The sequence below is a fragment of the Salvia miltiorrhiza genome, chromosome 2 (assembly GCF_028751815.1).
Source record: "Salvia miltiorrhiza cultivar Shanhuang (shh) chromosome 2, IMPLAD_Smil_shh, whole genome shotgun sequence".
NCBI classification, from domain to species: domain Eukaryota; kingdom Viridiplantae; phylum Streptophyta; class Magnoliopsida; order Lamiales; family Lamiaceae; genus Salvia; species Salvia miltiorrhiza.
This window is the reverse complement of record NC_080388.1, coordinates 73669680-73689324: the sequence shown is the minus strand read 5'-3', so window position 1 is coordinate 73689324 and position 19645 is coordinate 73669680. Positions and strand designations below refer to the sequence as shown.

Below are 19645 nucleotides of genomic sequence, written 5' to 3'. Positions count from 1 at the left end.
CACTTTTCTATTTTTAATGTAGAGTTAGATTTATTAATCAAATATTCAGATGAGACTGAAAATGCATGTGTGCACACCTTTTGGTATATAATTTTAAGAAAGATTTATGATAATAAATTAATTAGATGAGAGTTTGAGAAAATATGTGTACATATTTAAGAAATAATAAACATTAAAAAGTAATTAAAATAACATTTGCATTTTATATGAAAAAATAACTAAAAAATAAAAAATAATTTAATATTTTAAAATTTTAAATTGTGATAACTTTTGATTTCACATCCATTTTCTATATATTATATATGTAACTAAACATAGTCTTATGCTTGAGATGCATACTTCATATATTATCCATGATGAAATCACCCAAAAATAGTAAAAAAAAATATTTTGTGTAAATAATAAAAAGGGTATAAATAAAAAAGTTTACACATTAAAAGGTTTTCAAAAATCCATTTTCCCCATAAATTTCCTCTTGTTATTTTTTAATTAAAATAAACAAAAATACATAATTGAATACAATATTAGAATTAGGTAAAAAGAAAAACTGAAAAAAATTGAAATACGGATTCTAGTTTTTTTTTCCTTTAAATATCATTACTAAAAATATAAATATTTTAATATAACAAATTTAGTGCAATAGAAGATTTAAATTATTTAATGTTTATATTTATTTAGTTAATTATTAGGTAATCATCCGTTTTTTCTTAGCCAAGCTAATTGTCATCCAATTTTTAAGAGTTTGTGGTTACAACTTTTGTCATAAATTCCAATTATATCCTTGCAATTGAATTAAATTACATTTACTTTGCTTTTTATATATATAAAGATTAATACGTACTATGTAAATTGGCAACCAAATTAATTCCGGAGGCAAATAGATTAATATAAATCACCTCGTTTACATGATCCATTTATTCACCACTTTTCCCCTAATTAACTATCAAACATATCATAATAACTCAATTAATTAATTAATTTAATCTACGTGCAACGCGATGGCGTAGATCCTTGAAACCGATAGTTGACGTTGGAACACCGCGCAACCGCCGGCCTCCGGCCGTCCAAAGTTAGGTCTAACCTAGAGAACTCCACGTCTCGACACGGCTTCGTTTTGCTGCATTGTACGTTCACTCCCACCTCCGTCGCCGAACTCCCTCGCACATTTATAAACCTCACCCCTTTTATTTGCACGCCCGAATCGCCCTATTAAAAAAAATCAAAATAAGATTATTTAATTAATTGTGGAATTAAATTAAATTATTTTCATATGATAGTTTAATAATTAATTACCCCTTTTTCGCAGTCCCCATGGGGGCAATAGTGTTGATCGATGATGATTGGATTGTTCACTTTGTTGAGTGTGATGTCATCATAAGTGATATCCGAAACAACGTTGGAGGATAGAGATGGGGCCCACGTCTTGATCCTCAATCCGTTTTGGGTGTTGGTGAGATTGCAATTCTTGACGGTGATTCCCCTCACATCCTCCTCGTCCTCGTACTTCCCTAGGCTTCCGATGCTGATGCCGTGGCCGGGCCCGCACGCGACCCCCGAGATGTCCACGTTCGTGGACCCGTCGCCGAGGGACACGCAGTCGTCGCCCGTGGCTATGGACGATTGGAGGATCTCCACGTTGCTCGAGCTGCCGACGTGGATTCCGTCGGTGTTGGGGCTATCTTGTGGGGCCCTTATTTGGACATTTCTCACCCTCACGTGTTGGGACTTGTAGATTACGATATGGAACATCTTGCTATTCACCGAGGTTATGCCTTGGATAGTGGCATGTCTAACGCCTTGAATCTTCAATGACTGCAATTAAGAGTGTAAAGTAGGTAGGGTCCACTTATTTTATGTGAATAGAGAAAGTAGGGACCACATACTATTTTAGGAAAGTGTCAATTCTAGTGGGACAAACAAAAAAGGCAAATGTGCCAAGTCTAGTGGGACGGAGGGAGTATTATTTATGTCGCGTCTTACTATTATATCTATTATACGAGAGAAATAGACTTACCGTGGGGCGCGGAGCGCAACTGGTCGACGTTCCGCAACGGGACCACGCCGACGCCCCGTTGCCGTTCAAGACGCCCTTCCCGAAGATGGTGAGGCGGGTGACGCTAGCGAAAGTGATCCAATAGTCGAGACGGTCGAGTTTCGGGTCGTTGGAAGCGATTAGGGTTCCGTCTATTTGAAATTTGGTTTTGCCCTTGCATGGGCCCACAAACTCTCCGCCACTTAAAACGAACGCTTTTCCGGCCGGAACCAAAACGCCGCCGCCCGGAGTCTGGCATGCTTTCTTCCATGCATTTGCGAATCCCTGCATGCATGTAAAATTGATTTTTTTTAAATGATAAAAAAATTGTTAGAATAAAAAAAATTGAAAAATACAAAATATATGGTGAAAAATATTTTTAAATACCTGTTTGCTGTCTGTTGTTCCATCTGCAGTGGCACCAAAATCAGTGACCATAAATTTTTTGGTTTGTCCATTTACATTGTCATTGAAAATGGACAAAAATAGGAAAAAAATATTAATCAATGAACAAATTCCATGAGAATTCATGATGGATGCCACTGAATTTCTTGTGTCAATTCGAGTTGAAAATTGTGGGTAACTATTTTTACTGATAAATGTGGCAGTGAAAAAACAAGCTAGAATAAGTGCATATTTATATACGTACACTAGCTATTTGCAGTAAAACTTGTGGCTCATGAAAAAAAAAATTAATGAAGGATATTTTGGGTTCTAATATGGGCTCTGATTTAGCAATTCATATTTATTAGATACAGAGGTAAATCATCCTACACAATTAACTTTGATCAAATTGAGCGCGATTAGAATTAATTAGAAAATTAGCAGTTACAAAATGTGAATATCTAGATATTTTTGGGTGCTTCAAATTTGTTTAATAACATCTACATTATTATAGCAGTCCAATTAGATTAATTCAAGGACTTACAAATTATGTACGTATGTATGTATATTTATTCTTCTATTTATTTGCCCCCTCTAATATAGGAGGATACCAGCTGGTATACACAAATTAATAATTAAATACTCCAAGAAACCCAAAATTTGAGATATTTTGCATATATTCTTGGTATCAATATAAATTAGGGTGTAATTCGTCGAAATTTAACAGTTCATTACTTTAATTATATTTATAGTTATAATAATTAATAAATGAAATAAATTTTTATATTGATATATAAATAACGATGTTACTGCTCGAGAGGATACCAACTGCTATATATATACGTAAATTAATAATTAAATACTCCAAAAATCCCAAAATTTGAGATATTTTGCATATCTTCATTGTATCAAGTTACATATATGCCTTTATGTAGGTTAATAAGTAGACTAGACCCGCCTATACATGTTACAATATTAGACATTAATGATTTAAAAACAAGCAACTAATGAAAGTCAAAATTATGCAATAACATGCATGGGGTGTGAACGAGTTGAGCCGAGCCGAATATTAGCGGGCTCAAGCTCGATTCGAACTTTTATCTAATTGTTCGAGCTTGATTTGTCACCTAATTATCGAGCTCGAGCTCGGTTTAAGCTCAGCTCGTGTAATATTGGATAATGTTGAATTCGAGCTTAAGTTCAAGATCGGCTCGTTAAATGTTCGTATACAATATTTTTAAGCTCAAATTCGTTAAAAATTTAAAAAACTTTCTTGATTAATATGGTACTCGAACTCGTCTCGTTTAAGGCTCGTGTACTAACTCGATTGAAAGCTTAATTAAAGGCTTGATTGATGGTTTGTGAATAGGCTCGCCAACATGTTCGCGAACAGTCGAATTCGAACATGTTCGCGAGTTTAGCGAGCCGAGTGTCGTCAAGCTCGGGCTTGGCTAATAAAATTATATATCGAGCTCAATAGGAGTGATTTATTTATTAATTTATTTTAGTTACTTATTATTTTAATTATTAAGTCTTGTATTATTTATATATTTTGCTTTAATTTATGAAATGTTTCTAAAACCTGATTATCCATGTTGCTTTAAAACTTTCTAAAATCTGTCTTCAAAAATATCAAATACTTGAAAGCTTTAAACACAGACATAAAATTTGTAAACCATATACAGTATTTGATCATCAGCCCCGTATGCTATCAAGGTCGATCGTCTCATCATCGTCTTCGTCGCTCAAGTCGAGATCGGCGAGCAGCTCGTCCAACGGAATCGAAGGCGGATCCTCGCCGTCCGCCACGGAAGGCATTTCCGATGGCTGGTAGTCCTTGTTACGATACAGAGACAGATTGAACCTCAGATCAGGGTTCTCCTCCAAATCCCTCAAGAACTGCTCATACTCCGAGTTCATCTTCTCGTCGTTGCCTCCGCCTCTTGCAGCGCTGTCGACGTCCATGTTGAGGGACCGGAGCTTCCAGGAACGGGGCTTCCCGCGCTTCTTCTGACGCCTCTCTTCGTAGCTCTTCTTTATCAGGATCACTTCGGGGAGAACGAGGCCCTTGTACTTGTCCAACTCAATGTCATTGCTGTTGGTGCTGCATAGATCATACCCAAGGGCATAGTCGCCTGCGTTTAGGATGTGCCCTAGATGCGTCCTCACGTTGAAGATGGTGTCGTTCTTACCAAAATCCGATACACGGGCTATCTGAGCATCGGCCAGAACGAATTTGGAGCCACCGACATTGACTTCAGACGAAGAAATGGCCTCGACATCTAGCACTATGTATTCCACGAGCTGCCTGCTCGACATCAAGGCCTTGAAATTCGACCTCCAATATTGATCTGCATCAAGAAAGCTCTGCCTGAGGGTGAATGGATCTAACAAAGATATGCTGCTGTGTTTGTTGCATATCACAAGCGGCCCGGGATTCCCCAAACTAGCAGCGACTTTCGGGGGCAGGCAGATCAAATCCTCACGGCAAATGGGACTGATCTCGACTGAGAAAGTGTAGTTGTAGTTGTAACTGTTACTCTTCTGATCATGAGATACGAGCTGTTTGTCGCTACGTGTCCTTATTGGCACGTATTTACCCAAGAACTCGACAAACTTCAGAGCGTGACTCCGGTTATTGAAGAAGAAATCAATACCCTGATCCATCTGGCTAACCCTGATGGCAGATTTGGCAGCATCTTGCTTGAGAATAAGCTGCTCGAGATAGAAGAAAGTGCGCCTGTGAGAAACGTGCTGCCTCAGCTGCACCACGGCCACCCACTGGTTAGGGTTAGCTTGGGCCCTCGAGCAAGACTCACACATCTGATCTTGCACGACATATTCGACAGTGTAAGACTGTTCGAGCACTGCACCATTGAGAACCTCCTTCTGGACCTTCAGCTTGACTTTGATCCGTTTGGAGTGAGGCTCGGTCCAAACGAACTCTGCATTTACCAACCGCACTTTGTTCAAGTTCTTCAACCTTCTAATGCAGAACGAGAGGAGCTTCCTCGACTCCAGCTGCGCTCTCGTCCACGTCTTCGGGGGCTGCAGATATTTATCGCATTCAGGACAATGGACGATGGTGACTTGCTTTTGAAGCCCTTCAGTTATGTCGATTTCAGATTGTAGGCATCTTGTACACATATTTGCAGCGTTTGGTTGCATCGAGATACCACATTTGCAGCATAGCACGCTGCCAATCGTCTGGGAAACAGTAAACATCCCCGTGTCTTGCTCCATAGCTACTGAATCCAAAGAAATCAAATATATATAAGTACACTACGACTATAATGATACATTGTGAATATAACATCATGCTTTAAAGCATAGTATTAATACACAAAGCAGACAATCAATTCTTCATCATCACCTCCTCAGATGAACAATCATCCAAAAAATGATTTAAATGAGTCACATATATAAAAATCGCAATTCGCCCTTTTCTACTCACAACACATACCACAAAGAACTTGATTTCCTTAGAAAACGAAAACCAAAACCAAATCACTAACTAGTTTAAAATACGAATTTCAACACAAATACATTATCCATGCCATAAATTCAGTGCTCGAGAGTGATCTTTGAACAGAGAAACATCAAATGATCGGATGAAATTCTTTGTACCAAAAAATTCAGCAGAAATTCGAGAGAACCTCAATTTTGCAGCCATACGTAAAATACAAATTCAGTGGAATTATCAGTTGACTCATCTTCACGAGTAATAAAAAATCCAGTCTCATCCAGATCCTATAATTACTGCATCGGATTGCGTGAAATTGAGCACATACAGAAAAGTAAAAATAAAAATCATAAGCTTCGAATCGACATAGCATCCAGAAAAGTTCAATTTCAACCTCCAAATCCAGAAAATTAACGGAAAATTTAGATCAAGAGCTACTCCGATGCTCGAACAAACAAATTAACAACAAACAAAGAAGACACAATCGCAAAAGCACAAAAAATTATCTTCTGAAGAATTAGTTCTACCTGAAAAACAGAAATTTGCAGCGGCGGCGTACAGTTGTAAATGGCAGCCGTGTGAAATTTGGAGCAGAAAATCAAAAATTGGAAGAGGGAGGTTTTATCACAGCCGGAGTCGGTTAAGCTGACAATAAATTGCACTCTATTTCTTTTTTCTTTCTATTTATATATTTATTTATGTTGAAGAAAGGAAAATAGAAATCGTGCTGTGTAACGTATTTGATGACGAAAAGGCCCCGTGGGGAATGGCAAATTAAGAGATTTTTTTTATGAGTGGTTTTCGATGTTTTATGTTAATAATAATAATTTAAAAAAAAACACTCAAATTATATTTTGGTCTTCTTCATTAATTGTGTAATATACTCCATAATACTATCCCGTCCACTAAGAATATATCACACTATACTCCCTCCGTCCGCCAAAATTATGTAAAATTGCTTGGGCACGAGATTTAATAAAATTTGTGATGATTTTGATGTAGTGGAGAAAGGGTCCCACCACTTTATGAGGTGTGTGGTTGAGATTGAATTTTGAATGAGTTTTTTGTAAATAAAGAGTGTTAGTAAGGATAAAATATTAAAGATGATGGTGGGACCATTGCCATAAAAGGAAAGTGACATAATCTTGGCGGACGCCAAATATAGTAATTTTTACATAATCTTGGCGGACGGAGGGAGTATTCAATATGGTCCATATGGATATTAATAAAATGATTGATATATACTCCTTCCGCCACCAAAGAATTTCCTAAAATGGAGAAAAATAGATTTTAAGAAAAAAGATTGTTCAGTGTATTGAGGATGGAATTGAGAAAGATATTAATTATTATTGAGAGTGTTGAAAATGTGAAAAATAAAACTAAATAAGATATTTGTAAGTGGTGAGGTATAGTACAAAAATATGTATGAAGTTTTTTGTGGATTTTTTTTTTTGTGGACGAGTGGAGTATTTTTTTTTAAAATTCAAAATCTATGCCACCTTGTTAAATAATCGTCATCGAGAAGATTCATACAAGCATTCAACGAGCGAATATCCTAACGAAGGCCATTCCCGAAGATAGATTCAACGACTTATGTGGAAGATTGAACCTACTGAACCCAGAAGATTGATGCTGATAAAGAATTGCGCATTTTACTGAAGATGGAGCATGGAACCTGAAGTTTAGTGGTTTATCAATTGAAGTCCAAATACTGATGTGGTATCAACTGAAGATAAAGTCTTACTGAAGACCTTTGGCACTAATCAAGGGGGAAACTGATTTGGCACTAATCAAGGGGGAAACTGATCTTATCAGTTACACTGAACACGTGATATCGACTGACTACCATGATTAGTCGACGAGTAAGTATTTCTCTCTTTAAGAATTTTATTTTTAATCATTAGTATTTCACTCTATTTTAACTGTTACTAGTATCGCTATCCCGTGCGATGCACGTGAATTATTATAGTTACATAAAATAGTAAAAAAAGAATAATTAACATTAAATTATATACCATATATAATTAATTATGAGCAATTCATTTATAAATTGTAAACTATAAAATTTAAGTAGTTAAATCATTCACTTGTGTTTCATCAAGCAATACAATATGTTCAATGGACCGTAAATAATATTTTTATATCGTATTCTATAATAAAAGATCAAATGCGAAAAGAATAAGAGGGAGAATAAAGAAAATAATTTTGTAGTTTAAAACTTCAAAATGTTATAAATATTTAATTTTAAATTTATTTTATATATATATATATATATATATATACATCAAATTAAAGATTATGATAATTTGATATGTAAGTTGAATATTTAACCATTAGTCAAATTACATTGTATTTGAAAAAAAAGAGGAAAAAAGAAAAAAAAAATGCAGGATTGAGTGTGACTTGTGAAAGAAAAATAGGCATTTTGGAGTAGCAAAAATTATTTTTTAAAAAAACTAACACTAAAAAGCATCCGTTAAATTTGTCCTTTTATTATATAGATATAGATATATATAAATTGATTTCATATTTTTTTCTATGGATAAAAGATCTTAAAAATAAAAATAAAATTGAAATAAAGTTAATTAAATAAAAGCAAAATATAAAAAATAAAATAAACTAAAACGTAAAAGATAATATCCATAACTAATAAGAGTGATAAAAAAATTATTTTGAGTCTTTTGACTTTAATTTTATAACATTTTTATTTAAAAATCTATCTTTGACATATATATATATATCAAATTAAAGTTCTTATCATGATCTATAATTTGATATTTATTTTAAACATTTTATCATGAGTTAAATTATACAATTTTTAGAAAGTAGATAAAAGATTTTAAAAAATAAAGAAAGTAGAAAAATAGTAAAAAAGTGTAGTCGAAAGAAAAGGGAGTGGAACGAAAACATGCTTGCTAAAAAATTGTATGATCCGGGATCATGATCGCTTGCTGGTGGATTGTTTAATCCGGGATCATGATCGTCTGCGGGTCTCTTCCCAGGGTCATCCTTTTCACTAGGGTTTCCGCCGTCATCCTTTCCACTAGGGTTTCCGCCGCTGTAGCTCATGATGGAAATGTGGAAGAAAATGTCGAAGAATTCCACTAGGGTTTCCGCCGTTGTAGCTCATGATGGAAATGTGGAAGAAAATGTCGAAGAATGGAAAGTCTCCTCCCAGGGTCATCCTTTCCACTAGGGTTTCCGCCGTCATCCTTTCCACTAGGGTTTCCGCCTCTTTTACACTAGGGTTTCCGCCGTCATCCTTTCCACTAGGGTTTCCGCCTCTGTAGCTCATGATGGAGATGTGGAAGAAAATGTCGAAGAATTCCACTAGGGTTTCGCCGTTGTAGCTCATGATGGAAATGTGGAAGAAAATGTCGAAGAATGGAAATGGAGAAGAAAATGTCGAAGAAGGTATGAAGCTAATTAATGATTAATGAAGAGTTTAAATAGACAAAAATAAGTAATAAGTAATAAGTAAAAAATTCTTCCCATGGTCATCCTTTCAAACAATGAAAATTGAAAATTCATATATGAAAAAATTCATATAAAGAGTTCAGCAGGCGATCATGATCCTGTGGGAAGAGATCAGCATGCGATCATGATCCCGTGAAAAAATTTATTTTTACTTATTACTTATTTTTGTCTATTTAAACTCTTCATTAATCATCCGATGATACTTATTTAATTAAAATAGTAAAATAAAATTATATTTTAGAATATTATAGTATGTTAATATAGTAGCATGAAAATGAAGATGAAACCATCTTATAGTTGGCGATAACAAAAAAATTATATTTTAAAATATTATATTTAGAATGAAGATAGTAGCCTTAAAATAAAAATGAAATCATCTTATAATTGGAGACGTATCAAATGAATGACCAAGAACTTGACAAAACCTTTTTATCTAATGATTATTATTATCTATTTAAAATTTCCACCAAAATATCTAGATATTTTTCTTTCAAATTTTCTATTGGTCTTGAAAGGGTTTTTGGAACTTTTAATTACTTTTTACTGATTTTCATTTTACAATATATTTTTTTGAGGCGTTAATTGATTGTAAATCCAAAAATTATTAGTGAATTTTGATATATTTTTTTAGCTATATAAAGTTGTAGTATAAATAGATAAACATTAGCTCATTTCAGAATTTGCCCTGAATTTTAATTTCGTCCAAATCAAAACATACATGAAAAAATTTAAAATGATATAATATATATACATTATATTAAAGGGTTAATATGCAAAAACACCCCTAACGTTACCACGCCAACTACACTTAAGCCCTTAATATAACGTTGATAGCAACTAACACCACAAAGTTCATTAAGTACTACAATTAAACCCATAAACAAAATTTCTTTCACAAAATTAAAAAATTCATTTTTTAAAAATTTATACTTATATAATATATAAAAGGGGAGTTTTTTTCCTCCATTTCTTTCTCTTTCTTCTCCCATCAATTTTTTCATATAAATAAATATTTTCATACACAGACAAAAATAAAAGAATTGTAAAATTTTAACAAAGAGAAAGAAAATATAATATTTTAAAATTTTAGGAACGTATTTGTTTTAAACTTATTTTTAATAATTTTTATACCATATTAAATATTTTATTACAAAAGATGTGTTTACACTAATTTCAAAAAATGGAGAGAGAAAACTCCTCTTTTATATATTAAATAGATATAAATGTGTGTCCCACTAATTTCAAAAAGATTGTTAAGCTATAAGATGGAATACATGAAGAGCTGAATTTTCAGTTTGTGGAAGATGAAAACTTTATTAATGTATTTATAGAAGAGTTACACGTCTGAGTACATAGCATAGGCTCTCATGCACTTGCATGTATATTATAATTACTTTTGAGCTAACTAACTACTTCATAACAGATACTCAGCTAACTTTTAACTAATTCTAACTGATATATTTCAATACAACCCCTGCACAAAGTAAACTACCCATTTTCAAGAGGAAATTTTGATGTAAGATACTCAAATCTGGAGATAGACACCGGCTTTGTAAAAATGTCTGCCAACTGATCTTCGGTAGGTACATATCGAACGTCGAGCTCCTTTTTAAGAACCTTATCGCGCACAAAGTGTGCATCAATCTCGATGTGTTTAGTTCGCGCGTGAAGAACTGGGTTGGCTGCAATAGCTGCTGCACTTTTATTATCGCACCAGATGAGTGGCATTTGTGAAGTAGAAATACCAAGTTCATGCAGTAAAGGTTTGATCCAAATAACCTCTACAGCTGCATCAGCAAGAGCACGGTATTCAGACTCGGTAGAACTCCGAGAAACTACACTTTGCTTCTTGGAGCTCCAGGAAAGCAGATTGGAACCAAGAAAAATACAGAATCCACCAGTAGATTTTCTATCATCTAATGAACCTGCCCAGTCAGCATCTGAAAAAACTTGAAGACCAAGATGAGGAGATGATGTGAAGATGAGGCTCTTATGAATGGAGCCTTTAAGATACCTTAGCAGTCTTTTGCAAGCTTTCCACTGAAGCTCAGTAGGAGCGTGCATAAACTGACTAAGTTTGTTGACCATGAATGAAATATCTGGTCGAGATAAAGTGAGGTATTGTAGTGCACCAACAACACTTCGAAGGATCAGGAAAAGGATTACTATCTTGAAGATAAAGTTTGGAGCTGCTGTCATAAGGTGTAGGTTGAGGCTTGCTATCTGAAAGGTTAGTTTTAGCAAGAAGATCCCTGATATATTTCGACTGATTTAGCATATAAGTGGAGGAAGATGTGCGAGTAACTTGAATGCCTAGAAGTAGCTAACAGACCCCATGCTTTTCAAAGCAAATTCTCTGGCAAGATGAGATATAGCTCTAGGAGCCTGCTTTAGGCCATAGAGGGATTTATGCAGTTTGCAGACATGATTTGGGTGTTTAGAAACTGGAGTAAATGAGAAATAAATTTATTTTGAATGACTTATTTTAGGGTCATACATTTTTATATTCAATTTATTTGAATGATAATATTTATCTCATTTTTTTGATTCAATAGTAGAAAATTATAACACTCTCGAATTTTTTAACATCTTTGTATGATTGAAATTCTTTAATTACAATTATTTTTTTACGAGTGGTCCATTCTTTTGTTCAATGTGTTCCGTTGTTTGAGACCTAAGATTAAATTAGGCTAAACATATTTAAATATGACCAAATAATTTTGACCAGTTTTAATTTACATATAATTAATTTTACCGATTTAACATAAAAATAGGTATGGCTAAATCGCTCTCTCTCAAGTCAAACTCTCAACTCCAACGACTTATTCAAATATATTGGAATACTTCAAAAATAAAAATATTAAATTAGCAACGAAAAAAAAGGTAATGCGCAAGAACAACAAAGAAACAAAAAAAGGACATTTATTTCCCTTATCAAAAATCGAATACTAGTATAAATTGATTTTAACCACAGTAAAACCCGTAACAGTAAATAGTAAAGAGGTAAAATAGATGAATCAGAAACGAAAAATCTTTCTCATACGCAGCATTGTCGGTCTGCGTCAGAAGGTGTCCTAAGATTATTCATGTTTCATCATCTTCTCATCAGATTACCAAAAAATTTAAAAAAAGAATACAAAATAACTAAGAAATATATAAAGCGAAAAATATACATAAAAATTAGGGGAAAGTCAGGAAAGAAAATAATAAATGGAAGGAGGAATCAGAAAGAACGTAGCGAAATATGAGAAATATTAATTAGATCAGGTGGAATTCACCATCACACATCAATTCTACTCATCATCTTCGACCTCCACATAATCGAAATCAAGATAAATCTACAAACATGAGAGAGAAAATGAAGAAGAAAGATGCAGAGAGAGCTGAGAGGAGACGATTGAAGAAGTGGCAAATGTGTTTATATAGGAAAATTAGAAGCCCTAATGCAGAAAAAGGGGGTGGGCTGAATGGGCCAGATCACTTAGGCCCAATGTAATTTGGGCTTCTATTCTCAAAGCCCAGCCCAAAGTCCTCAGCTTAAGATAATTTTGATTAATTTATACACGAAAGAAATTAATGGCTAGTGTCCCTAATGCAGAAAAATGGGAGTGGGCCAATTGGGCTACGTCGCTTAGAGCAACTGCAGCGCGGCTCGATGAGCCGCACTCTAGCGAGCCCGCTCCCGTGGCCGAGTCGAGGGGATCGGGCTCGGGTGATTTATATGAGGCGCGTGCTACCTGCCTATATTAAAGAAAAAAGATTTTTTTTTTCTTTTAATTTACAAGTTACAATAGCTATTTCAGGTAATTTTTTAATTTTATTCTGTTTTGTTTTTGCACAGCATAATAATTGAAGACGAAGAGGATTATGTAAGGGAATCGGAACGAAGGAGATTTAATCGAGCATATTTGAGTGCGATTTGGTCCCATTCGACTTGGCTTGTTTCCTTTTTAGGCAATCAACTTTTACTACAATAAATATGAACTTCACACACTTTTACACTATAATCTTACTCTTTTAAATAACTGTGACGAAAAGAACTGGGCCAAGTGAGGTGGGACCCTCTTAAAATAATTAGCCTTCAATCCCTATGATGCATATAAAATTCTACTAAAATATATTCTCTCCGTCCCACTTGACTTGGCCTGTTTTTCTTTTAGGTTGTCCCATTTGGCTTGGCTTGTTTACTTTTTAGGCAATCAATTTTCACTACAATATAAATATGAGCCCACACATTTTTACACTATATAATCTTACTCTTCTAAATAACCGTGCCAAAAAGAGCTAGGCCAAGGGAGACAGGATAGTTAGAGTATATTACATTTGTCTCCGAAAGCATGTCTATTTTGTCATTTTAGGTCGTCTCCTAAAAACACGCACCTTTCGCTATTTAACATTACCCCACTACAATCTCTTTTTTTCTATATCTACTTTTTGTACTTATTCACAAAAAATATCCATCATGGTCCACCATTACTTTTTGTTAAAGTAACATAATATTATGTGCGTGTATTGGCCTAACGGTAGGTGGTTAATATCGTCGTGCGATCTTTAAATTTTTTTGTAGTATAATTTATCAAAAAAAAAGTAACATGACACTATATAAAGTGAGACATTTTCTCCACTCACAATACACTCAATTAATATTTTTTAAAAACTCATGTCACTCTAATCACTGCATATTTTTCAAAGACGGATGAAGTATAGATTTTCGCAGGCAAAGACATGAGTTTGGCTAAGCTCGCCTTCTTTTCAATTATATAATTAAGAGTCTATGTGGCATCGCCCTACTATTGATATAAACTTTAAAGGGAAAATGTGCAGATTGGCCCCCGAAGTAGTAGCCCCTATAGCGTATAACCCCTCTTACTCACTGTGTGTGCAATTAAACCCCTGAACTCCAAGAAAAGGGTGCAAATTCCCCCCTCTGACTAACGGCTGTTAACGACGTTAGGTCAGAGGGGGGAATTTGCACCCTTTTCTCGGAGTTCAGGGGTTTAGTTGCACACACAGTGACTAAGGGGGGTTTTACGCTACAGGGGCTACTACTGCACATCTTCCTTTCTTTTTTTTTAAATTATCTCTCATCTCTCTTTTCTCTCAAAAAGTCACGCACAAAAAACACAGGAAGCCCTCCTCCTCCAAAATCTGATCGCCGCCGCCGCTGATTTAAGCTCCAGCGAGGCTGGCCGAGAGCGCCGCCCCTTTCCCTCTCTCCTGGGCCCTAAACCCCGGAGCTTTCTCGGCTGTACACGCTCAACGTCAAGGGCGAGCCCTAATTCCCCACTTCGGTCCGAAATCGTCGCCGCGATATCTGGCAAACCGGCCGCCTACCGCCAACGACACCCACCACATGCTCTCTATCTCAATCTGTGACAGATCGCGAGCCCTAACTTTTCTCGATGAGGAGTCGCCTCTTTCTCTCAAATACGGCGAAATCGCCGCCATCGCTGCTAAAAGGCCGGCAAGCAGCCAATCCATGGCTCCAGTGCAGCCGCACCCGGTCGAAGAGCCGTCTCCTGCTCGATTCTCCTCTGAAGAGGACGAAGGATTGAACCTTAGCACCGGCCTGCCTCCACCGCTCAAATCTCGAACGAAGAGCGCCGCGCATGCTCTCCATCACCACTGGCTGCTCTCTCTCAAACTTGCGGTCATCCTCTGTGCTTTGCTTCAACAAAAGACAATGCGAAGGTCGCCCCCAAATCACGCCGCAGAAGCAAGCTTGCCGCCTCGAAGCTTCGCGAGTTTGTGATGTTTGGCAAGGCGTCGGCGCCATCGCCAAATTTGACGCCTCTCACAATGTAACGATCAAAACCTACTTATTTTCGCTATTTCTATATAATGTCGATTTGATGGATTAATCGTTTGTGTTGCTGATAAAAGATGATCCTACAACTTGTTGATTCAACCACCGTTAGCGGCGGTGCAGTGGCCGAGAGAGAAAGAAGGATGAGTGAGAGAGATGAGAGTTAATTAAAAAAGGGAAAAGGTGCAGATTAGCCCCTGAAGTAATAGCCCCTATAGCGTAAAACCCTCTTTAGTCACTGTGTGTGCAACTAAACCCCTGAACTTCAAGAAAATTGTGCAAATTCCCCCCCTCTGACCTAACGTCGTTAACAGCCGTTAGTCAGAGGGGGGAATTTGCACCCTTTTCTCGGAGTTCAGGGGTTTAGTTGCACACACAGTGAGTAAGAGGGGTTATACGCTATAGGGGCCACTACTTCGGGGGCCAATTTGCACCTTTTCCCAACTTTAAATTATTGTTGACAATAGATATGTGATAAGATATGATGTTATTAATTGAACAATAAAGTCTTAAATCTTGCCTTTTCAAAAAACACCTGTAACTTCTAATTAAGGGTATAACATGGAACTGGGCTCATTGAAAATTGAATATATAGGGGTACTCAACAATATATTTCCAATATTAGTCAAAGGAAAAATTATTAGAAAATTCTAGCCATCAGGTTCATATATAGGAGCTAGGAGCTAATCTAAGCAATATAGCCGCCGTTTACAATAATATTTTAATATCAGAAATTGTAATGAACTTCATAATTTGATATAATTAATAAAATGAATGATAGATATCAATTTACATGTCAACATATAAGATTAAATGTCTTCTGAAAACATAGCATAAATGTAAGCAAATGGGGAGTCATAATTTGTCACATAATCAATTTGTGTATCCATGGATCTAAATTTTTTCATTGCTGCAGGAGTACTAATAATTATAGTCTTGCCTTTGTCCCTTTTTTCCTTCTACACCAACTCGATCAATCCAAACGCGAGTAAATGCAACGCGCCGCCACAAGCTGGCGGCGCACGCCTCTTTACGGGCCACCTTCACGTCATGAGCCCGGGTGAGCTCCCGCACATCACCTTAGGAGCTATGGCGGATAGGTACGGCCCGATCTTCACCATCGGGCTCGGGGGCCGCCGAGCCTTGGTGGTGAGTAGTGCAAAATTGGCCAAGGATTTGTTCACCACGTGCGACGGGGCGATCTCGTCCCGCCCCGACACGGCCTCTTCTAGAAACTTGGGTTACGAACGGGCCATGTTCGGGTTCTCCCCGTACGGCCCGTACTGGCGGGAAGTGCGGAAGCTGATCTCCACGGAGGTGCTTTCCGCGCGTAGACTAGAGTTACAGAGACACGTGCTCATGTCAGAGACTTCGCGGTCTATAAACGAACTGTGGAGTCTTTGGAGTCAGAACGCTGACGTGTCGGGACGTGTATCGGTGGAGATGAAACAATGGTTTGGGGATTTGAATTTGAATACGATCTTAAGGATGGTGGTGGGGAAGAGATTCTTCGGTTCCGGCGGCGGCGACAACGACGAGGCGCGGCGGTGTCAACGTGTGATGAGGGATTTCTTCCACTTGGCGGGGGTGTTTGTGTTGGGAGACACCATGCCCTATCTTAGGTGGTTGGATGTAGGAGGGTATGAGAAGAAAATGAAGGAAACATCAAAAGAGTTGGATTTGTTGGTTGGGCAATGGTTGGAGGAACATAGAGATAGAGAGATTTTAGACAAGGGAGAAGATTTTATGGATGTGATGATTTGTGTTGTACGAGGTGCCAAGTTTCAAAATCAATATGATCCGGACATCATTATCAAATCCACTTGTTCGGTAAGTTTCATCAAATTCTAGTTTTGCATATTGATTTTGCTACGGATTACAACCAAGTTTCTTATGAAACGACACCACTTATTCGACTAGCTATGTCTGGTCAATCCTAATTGATAGTAAAATTAGATTAAATCAACACTTTAGTAATTATCGTGTCAAACTTTGAAGTTGGTATGCAAAATCAGATTAAATCAAGAGTAGTAATCACCCCGCCAACTTTAAATTTTGTTTAATTACAAAAGTAAAATTTAATAAAACTTCATTAATTTATAGACAATTAACCCTTTTTAATTAAAAAGGCGGCGCCATATAGTAGCCAATGACATATATTAATATGAAATTGTAGCGATGTAGATAAAAAATAAAAAACAGAGTAGCCATTTTTTACTTTATAATTACCTTTACACGAAAAATTCGATGATTACACGAAAAATTTAATGAAAAATTCGTGTAACAACAGTATTGTTTACACTAGTACACGAATTTAAACGTGTAAAGGCGTGATAGTTAAAAAATCTTATTTTGCAGAACTTGATCTCAGGTGCTAGTGACACCACCTCGATCATGTTAGTGTGGGCTCTAGCCTTACTACTCAACAACAAGCATGCCCTAATAAAAGTCCAGCAAGAGCTCGATGATCATGTAGGGAGAGAGAGAAGGGTGAACCACTCTGATATCGACAAATTATTATACCTCCATGCCGTTGTTAAAGAGACTCTTAGGTTGTACCCTGCGGCACCGTTAAATGGTCCCCGAGAGTTCACTCAGGGTTGCGAATTAGGGACTTACAACGTCCCTAAGGGCACAATTTTATTCGTCAACATATGGAAGTTACATCGGGACCCGGAGCTATGGCCCGACCCGTTGGAGTTTAGGCCGGAGAGATTCCTGACGACTCACAGACACGTGGATGTTAAGGATTTGAATTTCGAGTTCATCCCGTTCGGAGGGGGTCGGAGAATTTGCCCCGGTGTAAATTATGGCATGCGCATGTTGCACTTGGTGTTGGCTAGTTTACTACAGGCATTTGATATTTGGAGTCCAAATGATAAAGTGGTAGACATGAGTGAGAGTGGTGGATTGACAAATAGCAAAGCCACCCCACTAGATGTTCTTGTTGCCCCAAGACTAATCCCTAGCCTTTACTAGCTAATGAAGGCCAAGCTTTACCTATTTTAATAAAGGTCATATATAGTTTTATGTGTATTTGGATGTGTGGTGTTGTATTAAGGATTATTAAGTTTGTAATTAAAGTTTATTAATAAGTATATAATTAGAGTTCAATAATTAATTTTTAGTTGGTTAGAATTCAAATAATGGTGGAGAAAAGTAACATGACATAATCTATTACTTGAATGGTGGAGAAAAACCAATTTGAAATTGATTTCAAATTGTGTGGCAGTTTTGTAGTTATAATAAAATTAAAGTTTTGTTTTGTTTCTTTCTAAACTTATGAAATTCGACTAATTAATGATGACAACAGAGATTAATTTGATATGTTTTATGTTAATATTTTATTTAAAATGTAAAAGTTATATTTATTTAAAGATTAAAATTATAAAAAATTATTTCTCATCTCTCATCTTTTTTTAATAAATATATTTTTAAATTCTTTTTTATTTTCATTTTTTTAACTTATTTCGTTTTCTTTTCATAATATCAATAATTATTGTGAATTCTTCTTTATATTGTCAATATTTGGCTCAAATATATTAAGTCTCTTTTTATGTTATATTTATAAATAGGGTTAAGTATCAAATACATTCATAACATAGACATTCCTATCACGTTCAGCCCCCTATACTAGACATTAGAGCAATTAAGCTCTCACCCTAACGGCTGTTTAACTCCTAAATATTTTGATTTTTTTTTAAATTTTAATTAAGCCGTTCACACATCGTTCACCGGCTGCTCTCGAGATCCTCACATGGCGGCGTCCACCGCGATTGCAAATTCCTCCATCGCTCTCGCTGCCGTTAACTCTCACCACCACCTCCGCCTCAAATTTGCCTCCATTTCACTCATCCACGGCCTTCGAGAATTCCGCCAAATGGTTCTTCTCTACCGATTATTAGATCTCAGAATTCTCCAGATATGCAGATGGCATTAATTTAATGTGGCATTCGGTTAGCATTGCGTACGTAGCGGCAGATGGAGACTATATTATTGTGACATTTCGATAGCTCACTAACTGTTTGATGAAATATCCCAGACATTGTAGCCGAGAAAATTAACACTGCGCAACCACGATTGCAAATTCAGCAGCTGCTCTCGCCGGAAAATTAACACTGAGCCACATGGCTTTTAAAACCAACTGAGAGCTTTAGGCGAACCTAGCGGCTCAACGGCTGCAACGTTGGGCTCTCGAATCGCCCGCCAACACTACTTGACGTGGCAGAGATATGATGGATATGTGTAGCATATTTTAATTTTCCGGCGAGCTTGGCGAAGAAAAAAGGGTGTAAGAGCTTAATTACACCGGAATTGGTGGTGGCTCCCACCACTTATGAAACAATAAAAAATTAAAATACTTAACGGAGTTAAATGACCGTTAGGATGGAGGGGCTTAATTGCACTGAAATTGGGACATTGGGGGCTTGATTGATCTAATGTCTAGTATAGGTGGCTGGACGTGATAAATGCGTATATGTTA

The 19645-nt window shown here is 36.4% G+C and overlaps 3 protein-coding genes and 1 non-coding gene across 5 annotated transcripts; 1 reads left to right on the top strand and 3 right to left on the bottom strand.

Moving 5' to 3' along the window:
- Positions 1-984: 984 nt before the first annotated feature.
- LOC131009974 (polygalacturonase-like) lies at positions 985-2470 on the bottom strand. Its single transcript, XM_057937370.1, has 4 exons — positions 2420-2470; positions 2015-2317; positions 1294-1812; positions 985-1206 (listed from the first exon to the last, which is right to left on the bottom strand). Exons 1-4 carry the CDS (start codon positions 2468-2470, stop codon positions 985-987), a joined length of 1095 nt encoding a protein of 364 aa, XP_057793353.1.
- A 1553-nt stretch (positions 2471-4023) lies between these two features.
- LOC131009219 (uncharacterized) lies at positions 4024-6566 on the bottom strand. Of its 2 annotated transcripts, none has more exons than XM_057936475.1 (2): positions 6407-6566; positions 4024-5664 (listed from the first exon to the last, which is right to left on the bottom strand). In XM_057936475.1, exon 2 carries the CDS (start codon positions 5657-5659, stop codon positions 4112-4114), a length of 1548 nt encoding a protein of 515 aa, XP_057792458.1. In that variant the 5' UTR covers positions 5660-5664; positions 6407-6566; the 3' UTR covers positions 4024-4111. The 2 variants fall into 2 exon arrangements, with proteins under 2 accessions (XP_057792458.1, XP_057792461.1); XM_057936478.1 differs by having other exon boundaries at positions 4024-5661.
- A 5800-nt stretch (positions 6567-12366) lies between these two features.
- On the bottom strand, positions 12367-12462 carry LOC131013757 (small nucleolar RNA snoR31/Z110/Z27). The gene has a single exon (XR_009097840.1). It is a non-coding gene; the product is annotated as a small nucleolar RNA snoR31/Z110/Z27 (small nucleolar RNA).
- A 3530-nt stretch (positions 12463-15992) lies between these two features.
- On the top strand, positions 15993-18283 carry LOC131009234 (flavonoid-6-hydroxylase-like). The gene is made up of 2 exons (XM_057936498.1): positions 15993-16992; positions 17521-18283. The coding sequence occupies exons 1-2, from the start codon at positions 16051-16053 to the stop codon at positions 18139-18141; spliced, it is 1563 nt and encodes a 520-aa protein (XP_057792481.1). The 5' UTR covers positions 15993-16050; the 3' UTR covers positions 18142-18283.
- The last annotated feature ends 1362 nt before the right edge of the window (positions 18284-19645 follow it).